The sequence below is a fragment of the Oncorhynchus clarkii genome, chromosome 6 (genome assembly GCF_045791955.1).
Source record: "Oncorhynchus clarkii lewisi isolate Uvic-CL-2024 chromosome 6, UVic_Ocla_1.0, whole genome shotgun sequence".
Taxonomy (NCBI): Eukaryota; Metazoa; Chordata; class Actinopteri; order Salmoniformes; family Salmonidae; genus Oncorhynchus; species Oncorhynchus clarkii.
In genome coordinates this window covers 40,704,423-40,722,088 of record NC_092152.1, presented here as the reverse complement: position 1 = coordinate 40,722,088, position 17,666 = coordinate 40,704,423, and the positions used below count along the sequence as shown (strand labels likewise).

Sequence of the window (17,666 nt, the reverse complement as noted above, 5' to 3'; positions counted from 1 at the left end):
TTGTCCTCTTTTCCATTATTATTATTTATTTTTCTTTTGTCAAGTATAACTAGTTATAGATAATTATATTAGTATGGTCTGTATTGTGGTACATGTATTGAATATGCACATTTTTTACATTTTGGATTTATTTTTGTATTTTTGATTTTACTTTTATTTAACCAGGTAGGCTAGTTGAGAACAGGTTCTCATTTACAACTGTGACCTGGCCAAGATAAAGCATAGCAGTGTGAAAAAAACAACAACACAGAGTTACACATAAACAAAGGTACAGTCAATAACACAAAAGAAAATAAAGATTTTTCAATTTATGTACAGTGTGTGCAAATGTAGAAGAGTAGGGAGGTAAAGGCAATAAATAGGCCATAGAGGTGAAAATAATAATTACAATTTAGCATTAACACCGGAGTGATAGATGTGCAGATGATGTGCAAGTAGAGATACTGAGTAGAGCAAGACCAATGACAATAATAAAAAAAAAATTAAATGGCTTTTTACCCAATCAAAAGTCAAATTCAATTAGACCAGGCTCAAAATATTCAAATGTACAATTAAAACAATTGCCCTATATGAATATGAAGTATGGGGTCCACTAACCAATCAAGATTTCAATGCTTTTTAAAATTTTATTACAAACATCAAACTTAAATCCTTCATGCAGAATTCTGCAAAAGCATTCCTAGAGTACAGAGAAAAGCCCCAAATAGTGCATGCCAATATCCATTACTAATTAGGCCAATATCCATTACTAATTAATATAAAAAAATGAGCCATCGAAATCTAACCACTTAAAAACAAGCGACCCCTACTCCTACTACTACAAAGCCCTGAAATGCAAAGAGATTAACAGAGAAAAGTCCCCTCATCCAGCAAGTCTTGAAAGCAAGTTCACAAATCACTACTAACCCAACAAAACCTCAGGACAGCACTCGGACCCAACCAACCAACCAAAAAATATATATTTTACCTATTGGGAAAGCATTACAAAATCTCAAAGTAAATGTAAATGCTATTTGGCCATAAACACACAGTGGCAGACTCTGACCACTGTGATTGAAAGAAAGCTGAGAAAAAATGGACAAATGTACAGACTCAGTCAGCATAGCCTTAACATTGAAAGAGGCCGCCAAAGCCAGACCTGGCTCTCGAGAGAAGACAGGTTTGTGTGTCCACTGCCCACAAAATGAGCTGGAAACTGAGCTTCACTTCCTAATCTTCTGGCAAATATTTCCCTCAGATTACAAGGACCCAAAAATAATTTGAAAACACATCAAATATAGACAAGCTCCTGTATCCGTCAGGTGAAAATACCGCAGTGTGCAATCGTCGCGGCAAAATGTGTGACCTGTTGCGATAAGGGTAACCAGTGGAGAACAAACACTAAAGTAAATAAAACCTAGGCCATATATTTATCTGTTTAGTTATTTATCTTACCATAATTCAACTTTTTGCACACACAGCAAATGCTCTCGTAAACACTGGGCCCTAGTGGAGCCAGCTAGTTGTACCAGTAGTTTAATTAGTCTGAACCATTATATTTTATATTTTATTTCATGTAGCGACCGACGGCCTGTACAGGTCCGGAGAGAGAGCCTAAATTCTAGTCCCATTGATATGCCTAATGATCTGTAAATAGCTGATAGGAAGAGGTGAGACATGGAAATACCACACACACGCACACACAGACAGAGAGAGAGAGAGGGTCAGTTCCTCTCCAGTGCACTAAGCCAAATGACCAGGGCTTTCCAGGACGTGACATCACTCAGTCACAAAGAGTCTGACCCCACTGACACCCAGAAGATACAGACACATAACACCATAGATAGAGGTCTCATTCTGTATACCACTGACACTCAGAAGATACAGACAGATAAAACCATAGAGAGAGGTCTCATTCTGTACACCACTGACATCCAGAAGATACAGACACATAACACCACAGAGAGAGGTCTCATTCTGTACACCACAGATGCACACACACACTTATTAAGAAATAAACAACCACCCCAAACACACAACCCCTGCACCCACATAACACACAATACCTCCACCATCTCACTCTCACTCACACACACACACCTCCAGGCTATAGAATACAAGTCAGTCAGTCTTAGTGCTGGGCAGAGCTTATTCCCATCTGATTCGAAGGCCACAGAAGATATGGAAAAGCTATTTAACCCTTAACTTAGCAGCCCCCCCACCCCCCCCACACACACACACACACCCTCACTCTGTACACCCCCGTCTTTTGTCGGTCCCCAGGTTGGAAGTCTTATCCAAAAAGGAAAGGATTATTATTCTTGAAGCACCACCAAAAATTATACATCCTCCATTTCTCCCTTCTCCACCCGATGGCTGTGAATAAAATTATTATTACTCTATAATTCCACACCCCTTCATCCCCTGTCTCCCTTCAGTCTTCTCCCCACCCGCCCCTCCTCTCCTCTCCCCCAGACCTGTGTGTGTTCTGGTCTTATCTCAGAGTGAGGGGTTGGCTCGCAGGGCTCAGAGGGCACACTGTGATTATGTATTTGTCTGTTCCAGTCAGGGAGAGGAGATAAGGGACCAGAGGCTTCCACCAACCCCAGAGAAGGTGAGTCCTACATGGGGTGCATGTGGCCTGCCTACCTGCTTGCCTCTTTCTGTGCATCACTATCACTATTTTTCTGCCTCTGTCTCCCTCTCTAAAAAAAACACACACACACACACACACACACACACACACACACACACACACACACACACACGTATATAATGTTTAAAAAAATGAAAAATTAATTATTATAATGCTACTTAAAGTAAGCGTCAAAATTTGTCCATTGTTATCAGATAATCTCTTGGTAAATACCAGAATCAGGTTTGGGCTCAATTCAGAATTAAATGAAGAATACCTCCAATTTCAGTTCAATTCTTGAATTAAAGTAGTATATACAGGACACAGAATTGCAATTTGAATTTAAATGAAAGGAAAAAGTAATTAAATTCAGAGAAATTCAAATGCCTCTTCTATGCTATATTAGGTGTAGTCTATACAAATATATATATACATGCGTATAAAATATTGTTGAAACAGCTGCTTTTCAGGACACTCTTAAAATGAACGATCAAGGGGGGGAAAAAACTTGTAGGCAAATATTCTAAGTCATTACATTTCAATCATCACTTAAATTTGGTTCAAAATGGCGGAAATACTACATTTTCCAGAATGCATTAGTTTAACCCACAAGTTCACCCAAACAAATGAAATGGTTGGTGGAAATATAAGCACTGAGGTTAAAAGAGTATATGAACATTGTTTCCAGGGAAAAGTGATGTATTATTTGGTATCTGGAAGTGTGAGCTGTATGTTTCAAATGAAACTCATATTCGATGACTGAGTGAAATTTATTTGAATTGCACCGAATTCAATTCTACTCCTGCCACTTAAATTCAAATTCTACATCCTGTGGGGTGTGGCCAATTCAATTTGAATTTCAACTCATGAGTTGAATGGGAGTCAATTCCCAAACTCTGAACTGAGCCCAACCCTGACGAGAAAACCATAAAATCTCCTCCTCACCAGCCCTTGCTCAGCGTAAATGTTATTTGACGGGCCAACTCATTTTAAAATAACTCGTCTTTCAAGTCTCAAATTAACACCAGAGACACAATGTCAAATAAAAAAAAGGACACATCCATTGCCGTTTCCAACATGGCTCCTTTCTGACATTCTAGAAACAGACCATTTTATTTGGTCTCTGGCCGCCACTCTCCTGAGAAGTCTCACACACACAAAGGCATTCCACACTCCACATTCTGCAGCGCTGGTGAGGCTGATGTGAGACTGATGTGATGTATGAGGGCATTGTGGAAAAGTGGAGCCCCATCACTGAGACATCTAAGGCAGGGGAGTGAAGGCTTTCTGGCCCTGAACAACACTCTTACGGAGTTTGATATGGACGACCTTGAGTTAATGACTTCCAAATGAGCACCGTGCGTTTGACAGACAGAGAGGGATGTGTTGATGTACCATTAGCTCCATATACAGGGTTGGAGGGGTCAGTGTAATGGACGTCTGTCAGGGTGTTTTCTCCCCTCACTACTTTGATAATGAAACTGTTAGATGTGGGGAGGGGATGGCCTCAGCTGAGTCTCAGTTCGGCTTTCAAAGGAAGCGTGAAGCGGATCACAGGCTAGGCTACTAGGGGTCAGAGAGAGAGCGAGAGAGAGAGCTAGAGAGAGCGAGAGCTAGAGAGAGCTAGAGAGAGAGAGAGAGCTAGAGCTAGAGAGAGAGAGAGCTAGAGAGAGCGAGAGCTAGAGAGAGCTAGAGAGAGAGAGAGAGAGAGAGAGAGCTAGAGCTAGAGAGAGAGAGAGCTAGAGAGAGAGAGAGCTAGAGAGAGCTAGAGAGAGAGAGAGCTAGAGAGAGAGAGAGCTAGAGAGAGAGAGAGAGACAGAGAGAGAGAGAGAGAGCTAGAGAGAGCTAGAGAGAGCTAGAGAGAGCTAGAGAGAGAGCTAGAGAGAGAGAGAGAGAGCTAGAGAGAGAGAGCTAGAGAGAGAGAGCTAGAGAGAGAGAGAGAGCTAGAGAGAGAGAGAGAGGAGTAAAGGAAATCTCACACTGTAATTTTTCACCATGTTTAACTCCGATACTGTTGTTAATACTCACATGGGCATGCACGCACAGACACTTTACACACAGTCATGAAAACCAAAAAAAAAGGTCAAACTCCAGCTGGGTTGGTCCAACCACACACTTAGACCTCATTCATTCCGGTCCCACCTCTGTGGTCTGACCTTTGACCTTACTCAAGCGAGACCCCTCGACCCGAATAAGAGGAACGATTCATCTGGGAGGTTAACGCACACAGACAAATGAAGGAAAACATTCATCTGGTGAAGGATCCACCAAGCAGACCAGAGAAGTAAAACGAGACGAGTGAGGCCACCGGCAAAGACGCACGAACGCACACAACCTGATCCCGTATCCATTACCATGCCTTGGGATGTGACAACCAACGTCAACATAACCATTAATACTGCCACAAGCCTTCGGTGATTAAGATGTGTCCCTTTGTTGTGTGACAGATATTCTGCTGTGTGGTTGTATATCACAAAAAAACTATTAGTTCCCATGGCCCTAAAATGGATACAATTTAAGCATATTTTATTTAATTGCCTACAATTTAATTACTGCTACAAAACATTATATTTTATTCTACACCCTTCTGGTGAGCTACTTGAAATGGCAGCTCACTTGATAAAAATACAACTTTAATTGAATCCCGCTCGCAATGTCGTTTCTCAGAAGTGGCTACAAAGTCTAGCAAAGGTAAATTAATAGTAACCAATACAAGAGAAGTTAATAAAAGTAATGGATTTTTCCTGATAAATCAGGAGTGTTTGGAAGAACATCACTGATATGAGCGAGCGTGACAAGACAAAATGAGCCAGGAGAGGAGAGAGGGGAGAGACGGAGCGATGGCAGATGTCCTCGGGAGTAATCAGAAATGCAACGATTTCAAAACGGAAGAATATTTCCAATGGCTGCTGACCGAGACTGAATGAGGCGAGGAATCCAAGTCGAAACGCTGATAATTACCACCTCTGGTTAGTCAGAGAGAGAACGAGAGGGTGGACGGGGAGAGGGAGAGAGGGGGTTACTATGGTGCTGGTGTGAGACCAGGAAACTGAAGAGTAAGGTGTCAAACGCAGAAACACACACTGAACATATGCCATGGAACTAAGTCTTCTCTTGGTTTTACACAATTACCTCATGTTCTAATGAACAGTAACCTCCATGAACACACAGGGATAACTTTCACTTATCTAGCGTGGGTTCACTTCCCCCAATTACCTGCAGGTATGCTAATATGATAATGAATTGTTAGCATCATTATATTTCTCTGAAGCGGCGTGCCCAAGGTCAAAGCAAACAGCTCGGTTGATCGGCCAGACCGTGAAAAATAAATTAATCTGCTGTTTAATCTAATAATGAGGCAGAGCATCAGGCTTCTCCTCTCATTAACACAAGTGTAATTGCATTTGAGGAGGCACACACACCAACGTGCACACAGGCAAAGATCAATTCATTACAGGTGGAAAAGGGGAAATAGCAGTCCTGAAACAGAAAACACAAAAAAACACAGGATTACCTGATAATTGACATTCTGTGTGACTGTGTGTGTGTGACTGTGTGTGTGTGTGTGTGTGTGTGTGTGTGTGTGTGTGTGTGTGTGTGTGTGTGTGTGTGTGTGTGTGTGTGTGTGTGTGTGTGTGTGTGTGTGTGTGTGTGTGTGTGTGTGTGTGTGTGTGTGATATCTTTAACCACGAAGCCCTTCTCATTAGCATGGTAATAGTGAAACAGCAGGGTGTTGTATTAGGATTCGTCTCATTACACTTTCAGGAGATTTAAAGTTTACTTTGAAAGTTACAAAAACACTCAGACCTGTAGTTAAAGCGTATTTCAGGAAAGTTGCACACCTCAATAATAATCACTTTCATTTCTAAATTTAAAAACTGCTTCTACAGAGTGCTTACTTTCCTTGGCATTCAGCTAATGTATGTACTTATTCCACCTTAATTTAACCAGGTGTTCACAGCCTGCTTGACACTTGGAAAACCTGATTTCCACACCGTAGCTTGCATTCATTCACCCGCACACACAGGTAAACGTTGGCCATTTTATGAAGCCTACTCACCCCAGTAAGATGGATGACTCCCAGTGATGTCACAGAACAGCCCATGAAGCCCACAAACTGCAGCTCAGGACAGTGCTCGGCAAACGCCCTCACCGACTTATCAGTCACCTGACAGAGGAGAGAGGAAGGGGAAGGGTTAACATTTCAACGTGTTGGAGCTTTTTCAAAGAGAAAGTCGACCAAAACATGTGGAAGCATTTGGAGTTACCCTCGCGCACCAGCTGTGTGTCTGACAACACTAATATCGGTGTGCCTAGAAGCCTGACACAAATAGTTAGTACTGTATCTAGTAAGTATTTCTCTCTCTGCTTTTTTCAACAGAAACATAATATATATATTTTTTTTATATAATTAATTTGGAGGTCAAAACCTGGTGTCCTGGTCTTTTGTGTGTGATTAGCTCCATTCTATATTTAATGCCCATCAGATATTCGGTCACTGCACTCTCCCTATCACGGTGTCAACATCCAATGCCTCTCCTTCCCTTTGAAGTTGACTTGATTTGCTGGAAGAGAGAGGAGAGGGAACGAAGGGGGGAATAAAAATAAAAAAAAGGGGTAGCGGTTGAAGGACTGGGACAGGGGAGTAGAGCTGTGATGGGTTAGTCCGTCTCCATTCTCCACCGAGGGAGGAAACGCAAAACAGCTCGTTATGGATTGATGATCAATACGCAGGGAGAACATTGTCCCGGTCCCTCTCACGATATCAATATGGATTCCACACAGCGGCATTGATGAAAATGAGAGCATTTTTTCCCACTTTGCTTAAGCAGGGGTGTATCTGCTCTCTGAAAGATGGGAATGATAGCTTGCATTCATTCACCCGCACGCACACACGGGTAAACGTTGGGCATTTTATGAAGTTGCATGCTAATGTAATCAAACACAGAGTGGAGGGGGGGGGGGAAGAGTGAGAGAGAGAGAGAAAGAGAGATTACTGTCCGTTTCTCCACTGATATCAAACTGAGAACACACAAAGAAAATAAACAACAAAAAACAGCTCACAGTATTCAGTTGGCTTGTCGACTCTCCCTGTTCCTCTCTCATTTAAACCCCAAAACACACAACATTTTGGTCAATATAAAGATGAAAGAAGAGAACACTAGGGTGAAACAGGGGATAAAAGGGAGGCTAGGAAGAGAAACCGTATCGCTCCAGTAGGTCCTGCATGAACTCCACAGAGACCGAAGAAAGAAGATGGGAGGCGGAGGCGCGGGACTGCAGACCTCCAGATCCATATTATCCCACACTAGGTTGCAAGACAAACTAAAGTATACAGCAAAGGCTGAGCTAGAGCAGTGCCATGGAAACAACGTGAGTGTTTGGTTCTTACTATCCTTGTGGGGACCAGAAGTCCTTGCCAGTCCCCACAAGAGAAAATTATATTTTAGGGGTCAAGTTTAGGGTTACGGTTAGAATTAGGGTTAGGTTTTGTGGTTAAGGTTAAGGAAAATGGGATTTTCAATGGGAATCAATTGTTTGGTCCCCAGAAAGATAGTAAAACAAACATGTGTGTGTGTGTGTGTGTGTGTGTGTGTGTGTGTGTGTGTGTGTGTGTGTGTGTGTGTGTTTTGGGGTTTAGCCCTGGTTGAGCGCTTCTCAGATTACATATAGTGCTGACATTGCTAATAACACAAAATACCAATATCCTTGTTCATTTAATAAAGCCAGACATGCCCTTTGAAACGGGATGTTTTCCATATAAATCAACGAGCTGCTTTGATGTTTATGAGAGAGCATTACGAGGAGGGGAAACGTGAGAGGAGGAACCCATGGGGTTCTGGTATACTGTTCTACAAAAGACTACACACACACACACACAAACACACAAAGTCAACACACATACACGTTCCCAGCTTCCCCACTGTGTTCACACTGAAAAGATGCATCATCTCAGAGACTATTGTGATGCCGCCCATGAATCATGTTCATAATGAAAGATAAAAGAATATGCACATCATTCCCACTGTCCCAGATGAGACGAGGTTTGGACTGGCCACTGAGCCTGGAAAACAGCCTAGTGTCAGATCTGAATGCGAAATCGGTCATTTGTCCAGCGTGCCGTTACCAGCTGGGTTGTAAAATCTTCAGTAGGTTTGAATAAACGTTGTCGCCCTACTGAACATGATCCGGAAGGTGGCCTTGCAGGAACACTGGTCGTCTTTACTACTCCGGGGTCAACATCAGTTTAAACGGCTATAGGTGGGAAGCAAATGAAGATTACGGTCTGAGAGAACCTCATCAGTGAAACCGGTGACACACACACACACACACACACACAATTTTGCAAACGCACACAAACACTGAAACCTCTCAAAACACACCCTTTTCTCTTAGAAACAAACACGCCATTTAAACATGTTTTATTGTTGCACACGGTACGCGCAAAATGTGTTTTTTTCCCCGACTTGCGTATCTGAACCACTAGGCTACCTGCCGCCCGTTTCAAAGCAAGACTCTTTCTAATCACATCCGATATGATCAAAGCAAACAGACACACATACTGCTATTGACCTCTGTGTTGAACAACTGCTGATCAGAGACTCTCCCATGTTAAATCAGTCTGATTCTGACGTCTCTTAAACATCATGCGATGCAGCTATGTCAAAGGGGGACCACCTCAGACTGTCCTGTCTGCTTGATCCTAGTCTGTCTGGCTCTCTATCCAGAAACAACATTGATTGGCCAGCGTGTCCCCTCACCTAGTTCCCAGGTCTAAATCCGTCTTAATTAGAAAAAGCGAGAAAAACATTTCTCCTCTCTCCTCCCCCTCTCTTTCACTCCGGTCTTTAGGCCAAAGACTCGGGTCGCATTTTCCATACCTTCGTCCCATTTTTCTCTCCGTCGTCTTTTTGTTATCTTAAAGGTTATCAGGGCGAGGGAGAGGAAGATGGAACACCAAGGAGAGCGAGAGACAGAGAGGAGGAGGAACAGAGAGGAGGCTCATCAGTCTCTGCTTTGCTCAGCCAGCAGACCATCCATTACTCCTGCTCAGACTGAAGTTAGCTACACATGATTGTCTTGCCTCAACAAAGTCCTCAAATGAAGCCAAATGTAAAAGCTATATTCATATCTCATCTATTTTTATTTTATTTTTATTTTTATAGAAACGCTCCCACAGATGAAAAGGACAAACAGCTCATAGAAATCCATTCCAAAGCAATGACCTGAACGGAAGTCGGAGTTGGCCAGTGATACACTATATATACACAAAATGTATGTGGACACCCCTTCAAATTAGTGGATTCGGCTATTTCAGCCACAACAGTTGCTGACAGGTGTATCGAATTGAGCACACCGCCACGCAATCTCCATAGAGAAACAATGGCAGTAGAATGGCCTTACTGAAGAGCTCAGTGACCATCACAGGATGCCACCTTTCCAACAAGTCAGTTGGTCAAATTTCTGCCCTGCTAGAGCTGCCCCGGTCAACTATAAGTGCTGTTATTGTGAAGTGGAAATGTCTAGGAGCACCAACAGGTCAGCTGTAAAGTGGTAGGCCACACAAGCTCAAAAAATGGGACCGTGCGTAAAAATCGCCTGTCCTCCGTTGCAACACCCACTACCAAGGCCTCTGGAAGCAACGTCAGCACAAGAACTGTTCCTTGGGAGCTTCATGAAATGGGTTTCAATAGTTGTGCAGCCGCAAACAAGCCTAGAATCACCATGCGCAATGCCAAGTGTCGGCTGGATGGAGTGGCGCAAAGCTCGCCGCCATTGGACTCTGGAGCAGTGGAAAAAGCGTTTTCTGGAGTGATGAATCACACTTCACCATCTGGCAGTCCGATGGATGAATCTGGGTTTGGCAAATGCCAGGGGAACGCTACCTGCCACAATGCATAGCCAGGCCTAATCGCCCAATATCAGTGCCCGATCTCACGAATGCCTGTGGCTGAATTGGAGCCCCCGCAGCAAAGTCCCCGCAGCAATGTTCCAAAATCTAGTGGAAAGCCTTCCCAGAAGAGTGGAGGCTGTTATAGCAGCAAGGGAGGGGACCAACTCCATATTAATGCCAATGATCTTGGAATGAGATGTTCGACAAGCAGGTATCAAAATACTTTTGGTAATGTAGTGTACGTTGCAATCCATTTGAAATAGAATATAATCAAAGATATAAATATAATAATATAGTTCTGTGCTCCATACGCGGGAATGAAAGAGACAGAGAGCGAGAGAAAAATTGAGGTTTTTCCTACTATGCGTTTTCAGATCGGTGCAGATGAGGAAGAGGTGATCAGTTTAGACTATTGAGATGCACCCAAAGTCTTTTTCGGTATTTTTCGATAGGAAAGTACTCTGCATCCAGCCGGGACATGATTTGAACAGCTGGCATATGAAGCAGGTTGGCCAGAAAGCAAACTTTCACTCTGCCAATAGACCATCAGGAAACCATTTTCAGTTTGAATACCAACAGAATCAAAACCAACATACTGACATGATTCCTAAATGACTGCCGTCTGGACCAAGGCAAACAAATCATGGACTGGCCATATTCAAACTGTCCATCAGACCTGTGTGTGTGTGTTAACTCATAACAGGTGAGAGGGGAGACAGAGAGAGGAGAATCCTATCCCAGCACAGCGTTACAGGGCAGGATGGGCACGGTTTCAGACGAACTGTACCGTCCATTGAAGTGGTGTGTGTATGTGTGTGTGCAAAACACTAGGGAACAGTATCTCTGCACCCTTCACTCATTCCTCAGGCTCTCGCTCGGGTCTTGATTTAAAAAGATGAAAAGAGGAGTGCCTAGCTCACAGAGGTCTGAAAGCCTTTTCGGAGGGGATCTGGTTTTTAATGGTCTCATTCAGAGTCTGAAGGGTTCAGTTTTGGTCCCTGAGCTAGGTTTGGGAAGGAGGTTGCCATTTAGCCATCTGCAGGGGGTGTCGTTGAGAAAATGCTGGGGTAGCAGACTTCTAGTCTAAAGTGGGTATTTAAAAACCTGTCGATGGCAGCTCACACGGAGCCTCATGAAGTATTGAACAGGTGCTCCAGCATTATCCGCATGCACGCACACCGAATCCGGTCGTGCGCGCATGTGTCAGTCCTTTAAAAAGTCAAAGAATGCGACCGCTTCTCTTCTCCCACCGTTGCCTGTCAGAAACCCCAACTAAACCCACGGAACAAGAGCGGGAAAACCCGCTACAGTCGAACCAATTGAAACCCAGCCGGTCGACACCGGTCCATTTATTAAGAGGGTTTTATTAAAGCACTCCAAGCAGATTCAGGCCTTCCCGATAACGCTCGTAAAACTGACACAGAAGCGGAATGTTGAAGCGGGATGATTCTCATCAAAGCTATTTTGTCCAGGGCAATCATTTCAACTCAAACACTCTCCCAGGATGGATATCTCCTTGTTTATAGTGGTGATGATGGCTTCATAAAGAAGCAGTAAACACACAGAATAGAACGCACATGGACACTTAGTATTGATTTGAAAAGACTGAGGTGGCGAAAAGGTAAATGAACACTTCCCTATTGTCAGTAAATAGAGCCAATGCAAGCTAGGTCCAACGTAAACGATCTACAATACAGTAATACAACACACACACACACACACACACACACACACACACACACAGTATGCCACATGATTTCGCACATAGCCTACAGTATAGATTTAAATTGCATCTTAGTTTTTTTGTAAACACTTGTGGAACCCAATAGGCTACATTTTGTTGAATATATGAACATAGTTTAGCCAGCACACACAGCTCCTGATGAACTGTGAAGTTGGTTTGCTGACATTGGCCTGTCTAGAGTATTGCCCTCCGTCACTCAAACACAACATCCCAACACTGAACTTTACCACGCTGGTAGAACTCTTTGTTTACTGTTCAAATGTTTCAAACTTCAACTGCCACTTGAGCTCTGCTAACCCCTCTCAGGGAGGCCTAGGTGTGAACCACACTAAACGTCACAACATGTCTGTGTGTGTCTCTCTCAGAAAAACGGCGGGGTCCCCTGTGTGGGTGCTCTGACAGGCCACCTAGCAACCCCTCATCTACCCAGCAAGGAAATCTTTCCCTGTTGTTGGCTGTGTGTGTGTGTGTGTGTGTGTGTGTGTGTGTGTGTGTGTGTGACCTGCCAACGTGGGTAGCTGTACGTGATGACACAACTAATCCTCTGACCACTTGACTATCCACGATGCCCCACTGTGGGCTGGTGGCGTTCAAGGGCCTTGGAAATAAACACGGCCCTCGTGTTTACCCCTCTTTCTCCTCTTCCTCTCTTTCCCTCTCCATGACTGTTATTTCTCTACTGTTTCAAGTTTCTTTGTTTCCCTTCTATGTACTCTTGTCTGTCTCTCTTGTCCGTCTCCGTGCACGAAGGTAACTCACTTTAAGAGGCGGCAGAGCAGGTGGAGAAGGAAGGCTGGTGTTGTGTTGTAAACAGACCAGGGGGACCCCAGGCCCTGTCTGACAGAAAGGTCACACCTTTCACACATCAGGAACAAACACAAACAGTTCACTGAAGAGGCAACAGAGCGGAGCAAACTTTGCTTTGAGCACTTTGACTCACCCACAGTTTGCTACTGGCACTTCTTTAACTGGATCCCAGTGAACCCATAAAGGACTTTAGTGTCAGTGAAACCTGAGTAACAACAGAAAAAGTAAGCTAGACCCTCGTTTGAAAAAAAAACAGTGGGAGTTATTTCTCGACATCAATTTACGGCATAAAAATGTAGATCCTTCTATCATATCAAAAATGAAGGCAGGGTTGGGAGCACGAAGGCCTTTCACAACTGTCTAGAAAAGTTGAAATTCAGCCCAAGATCAATATTTCAACTTTACACCCTAGTCAATTTCCAAACGTAAAAAATCTATAAAGATAGCTTCCCCATCTCTCCCTCTTACACACTGGAGATCAACTACCGTCCACTTTGGAACATTGACTCTGGACATAAAGACAGCTTCTTACACTGTAGCTGGGAACAAAGTCACACAGAGGGAGATCTGACAATAGACTATTCTCTCACACACACATACACACACACTCCCATCTCCCGCTATCAATGTCAACAACCCTGATGCTACCAGCGTTAGCTAGAATCTGCATGGGCGATCATCGCTACGGCGATTGATCCCATGATTCCCTGTGGAGCGTGAATCACAAAGCAAAAATTGCCTGTCATTCTCATGATGCCCTCAGCACTTAATTTGTGTGTGTGTGCATGTGTACTGTAAGTATGCGGGAGTGTTCGTTAGAGACACAGCACGCACGCACACACACACACACACACACACACACACACACGGCTTAGAGATGAGTATGAGCAGTTCTTGTAGGCCTATTCCCTGAGGATCAATAGTGCTTTGTAAAGTGTCAAACAGAGGGATATCAAACGCTACTTTGGAGGAAAACCAGCCATTGTATCCCTGATCACAAAGCAGGCTATCATTTCACCTCACTGGAGAGAAGCACAATCAATGGTGTGCTGGAGTTACCCTGCATAGACATCCATTGAAATCCATGACATTTTTACCATCCAACTGCATAAAATGGCCACGACCAGCCCTCACCTCTCCATTGTAGTCTACTGTGATGTGCAGTGGATTGTCTGGTGAGTGTTCTGGCACAAAAGCTCAGGTGTGCATCAGCAGGTGGCTGCTATAAATTGGCAGCGCATGGACTATGGAGTGATCAGTCCCAATTGACATTATTCACGTTGCATGTTTGAATGCATTATATTTCGACACTCGAAGCTATTTACCCTGCGCCAACCAACGCATGTTTAACACGGAGGGTTGAGTTGAAGAGGATTCACTGATCCTAGGTCTGCATTTTATAAATAGACCACATATAGAAGCTTCCCAATGTCAAAGTATAGTCCTCGCTAAACCTCTATATTGGATTGTTCTGTTGACAAGCCTTCCGAATTCCCTCCTCCTATCCACATGAATAGTATGTGCGTGTGTACTTTACGAGCCTTCAGAGAGAGAGCGCCACCTCCATTCTCGGTCGACATGAGCAGTGTTTATGGACAAAGAGCTGGCTCGAACACAGAGCTCTTTAACAACCAAGGGGAGATCAAGCTGAAAGAGTTGACTTCTCAGTCGGCAGAGACAAGCCTCCTGTTACTCCAATGTTGTATTTCTTTGAGAGGATATTGATCGTGTTTGTGTTGATTAGAAAGGCAGGTCTTTGATGTTCATCTTGGAACTATTACAGGTCTGGGTAACTCTAGACACTGCTAAGACTCTGGATAGCACAGTTAAGCTTTGGGGGGGAAAGCGTAAACCGATGGAAAATGATGCCACGGCCCATGAAAAACCCATTTAATCTTGGTGTGTGGGTGTGTTTCCCCTTTATCATCTACATAAAAAGACATTCAGTCGAAACATCTAACTTTTATGTTTCCAACACACAAAATAGTGAAACCTTCCAAATACAATGTTTATATATATACATCAACTACTGGTCAAAAGTTTGGGGTCACTTAGAAATGTCCTTGTTTTTGAAAGAAAAATAAATAAATTGTCCATTAAAATAACATCCAATTGATCAGAAATACAGTGTAGACATTGTTAATGTTGTAAATTAATGTTGTAGCTGGAAAAGGCTGATATTTAATGGAATATCTACATAGGCGTACAGAGGCCCATTATCAGCAACCATCACTCCTGTGTTCCAATGGCACATTGTGTTAGCTAATCCAAGTCAAATCAAATCACATTTTATTGGTCACATACACATGGTTAGCAGATGTTAATGTGAATGTAGCGAAATGCTTGTGCTTCTAGTTCCGACAGTGCAGTAATATCTAACAAGTAATCTAACAATTTCACAACAACTACATTATACACACATCTAAAGGGGTGAATTAGAATATGTACATATAAATATATGGATGAGTGATGGCCGTGCGGCATAGGAAAGATACATATGATATTTTATTATTTTAATTGTTTTTAATTTAACCTTTATTTAACCAGGTAGGCTAGTTGAGAACAAGTTCTCATTTGCAACTGCGACCTGGCCAAGATAAAGCATAGCAATTCGACACATACAACAACACAGAGTTACACATGGAATAAACAAAACATAGTCAATAATACAGTAGAACAAAATAAAACAAAAAGTCTATATACAGTGAGTGCAAATGAGGTAAGATAATGTATGGGTAGGGTATGTAAACATTAAATAAAGTGGCATTGTTTAAAGTGACTAGTGATACATTTATTACATCCAATTTTTTGTAATTAAAGTGGCTAGATATTTGAGACAGTATGTTGGCAGCAGCAACTTAATGTTAGTGACGGCTGTTGAACAGTCTGATGGCCTTGAGATTGAAAAAGAGCTTCTATCTCTCTGTCCCAGCTTTGATGCACCTGTACTGACCTCGTCTTCTGGTTGATAGCGGGGTGAACAGGCAGTGGCCCGGGTGCTGGATGTCCTTGATGATCTTTTTGGGTCGCGGTCAGTACAGGTGCATCAAAGGCTAATTGATCATTAGAAAACCCTTTAGCAGATATGTTAGCACAGCTGAAAACCTATGTGCTCATTAAAGAAGCAATAAAACTGGTCTTCTTCAGACATGTTGAGTATCTCATCAGTATCAGCATTTGTGGGTCAAAATGGCCAGAAACAAACATCTTTCTTCTGAAACCCGTCAGTCAATTCTTGTTCTGAGAAATTAAGGCTATTCCATGCGAGAAATTGCCAAGAGTTCCTCTGTCCAGTGTCTGTTCTTTTGCCCATCTTAATATTTTCTTTTACTTGGCCAGTCTGAGATATGGCTTTTTCTTTGCAACTCTGCCTAGAAGGCCAGTATCCCGGAGTCGCCTGTTCACTGTTGATGTTGAGACTGGTGTTTTGCGGGTACTATTTAATAAAGCTGCCAGTTGAGGACTTGAGAGGCGTCTGTTTCTCAAACTAGACACTCTAATGTACTTGTCATCTTGCTCAGTTGTGAAACGGGGCCTCCCACTACTCGTTATATTCTGGTTAGGGCCAGTTTGTGCTGTATTGTGAAAAATATATAATATCAGATTTACATAAGTATTCAGACACTTTACTCAATACTTTGTTTAAGCACCTTTGGTAGCAATTATAGTCTCGAGTATTTTGGGGTATGACGCTACAAGCTTGGCACACCTGTATTTGGAGAGTTTCTCCCATTCTTCTCTGCAGATCCTCTCAAGCTGTCAGGCTGGATGGGGAGTGTCATTGCACAGCTATTTTCAGGTCTTCCAGAGATTGGGTTCAAGTCCAGGCTCTGGCTGGGCCACTCAATGACATTCAAAGACTTGTCCCGAAGCCCCTCCTGTGTTGTCTTGGCTGTGGGCTTAGGGTCATTGTCCCGTTGAAAGGTGAAATTCACCCCAGTCTGAGGTCCTGAGTGCTCTGGAGCAGGATTTCATCAAGGATCTCTCTGTAATTTGCACCATTCATCTTTCCCTCAATCCTGACTAGTCTCCCAGTCCCTGCCTCTGGAAAAACATCCCCTCAGCATGATGCTGCTACCTCCATGCTTCACCGTAGAGATGGTGTCAGGTTTCCTCCAGACGTGACTCTTGGTATTCAGGCTAAAGAGTTCAATCTTGGTTTTATCAAACCAAGGAATCTTGTTTCTCATGCCTTTGCCTTTTGGCAAACTCGAAGCAGGCCATCATGAGCCTTTTACTGAGGAGTGGATTCCATCTGGCCACTCTACCATAAAATACCTTATCGCATAGATGGCTGTCCTTATGGAAAGTTCTCCTATCTCCACAGAGGAACTGTGAAGCTCTGTCAGAGTGAGGGGGGGGCAGCTTGAAGAAGAGTCTTGGTGGTTCCAAACTTCTTCCATTTAAGAATGATGGAGGCCACTCTGCTCTTGGGGACCTTCACTGCTGCAGAACTTTTTTTGGTACCCTTCCCCGGATCTGTGCCTCGACACAATCCTGTCGCTGAGCACTACGAACAATTCCTTCGGCCTCATGGCTTGGTTTTTGCTCTGACATGCACTGTCAACTGTGGGACCTCATATAGTCAGGTGTGTGCCTTTCCAAAT

General features: G+C 43.3%; 1 protein-coding gene across 3 annotated transcripts in view; it reads right to left on the bottom strand.

The window, feature by feature from the left end:
- LOC139411167 (F-box and leucine-rich repeat protein 17) overlaps positions 1-17,666 on the bottom strand; it is a 303,569-nt gene that overhangs the window by 192,149 nt on the left and 93,754 nt on the right. For all 3 annotated transcript variants that reach the window (XM_071157074.1, XM_071157075.1, XM_071157076.1), the window contains one exon: positions 6,675-6,782. In XM_071157074.1, the coding sequence (XP_071013175.1) occupies positions 6,675-6,782 (108 nt within the window). The remainder of the gene's footprint in view (positions 1-6,674; positions 6,783-17,666) is intronic.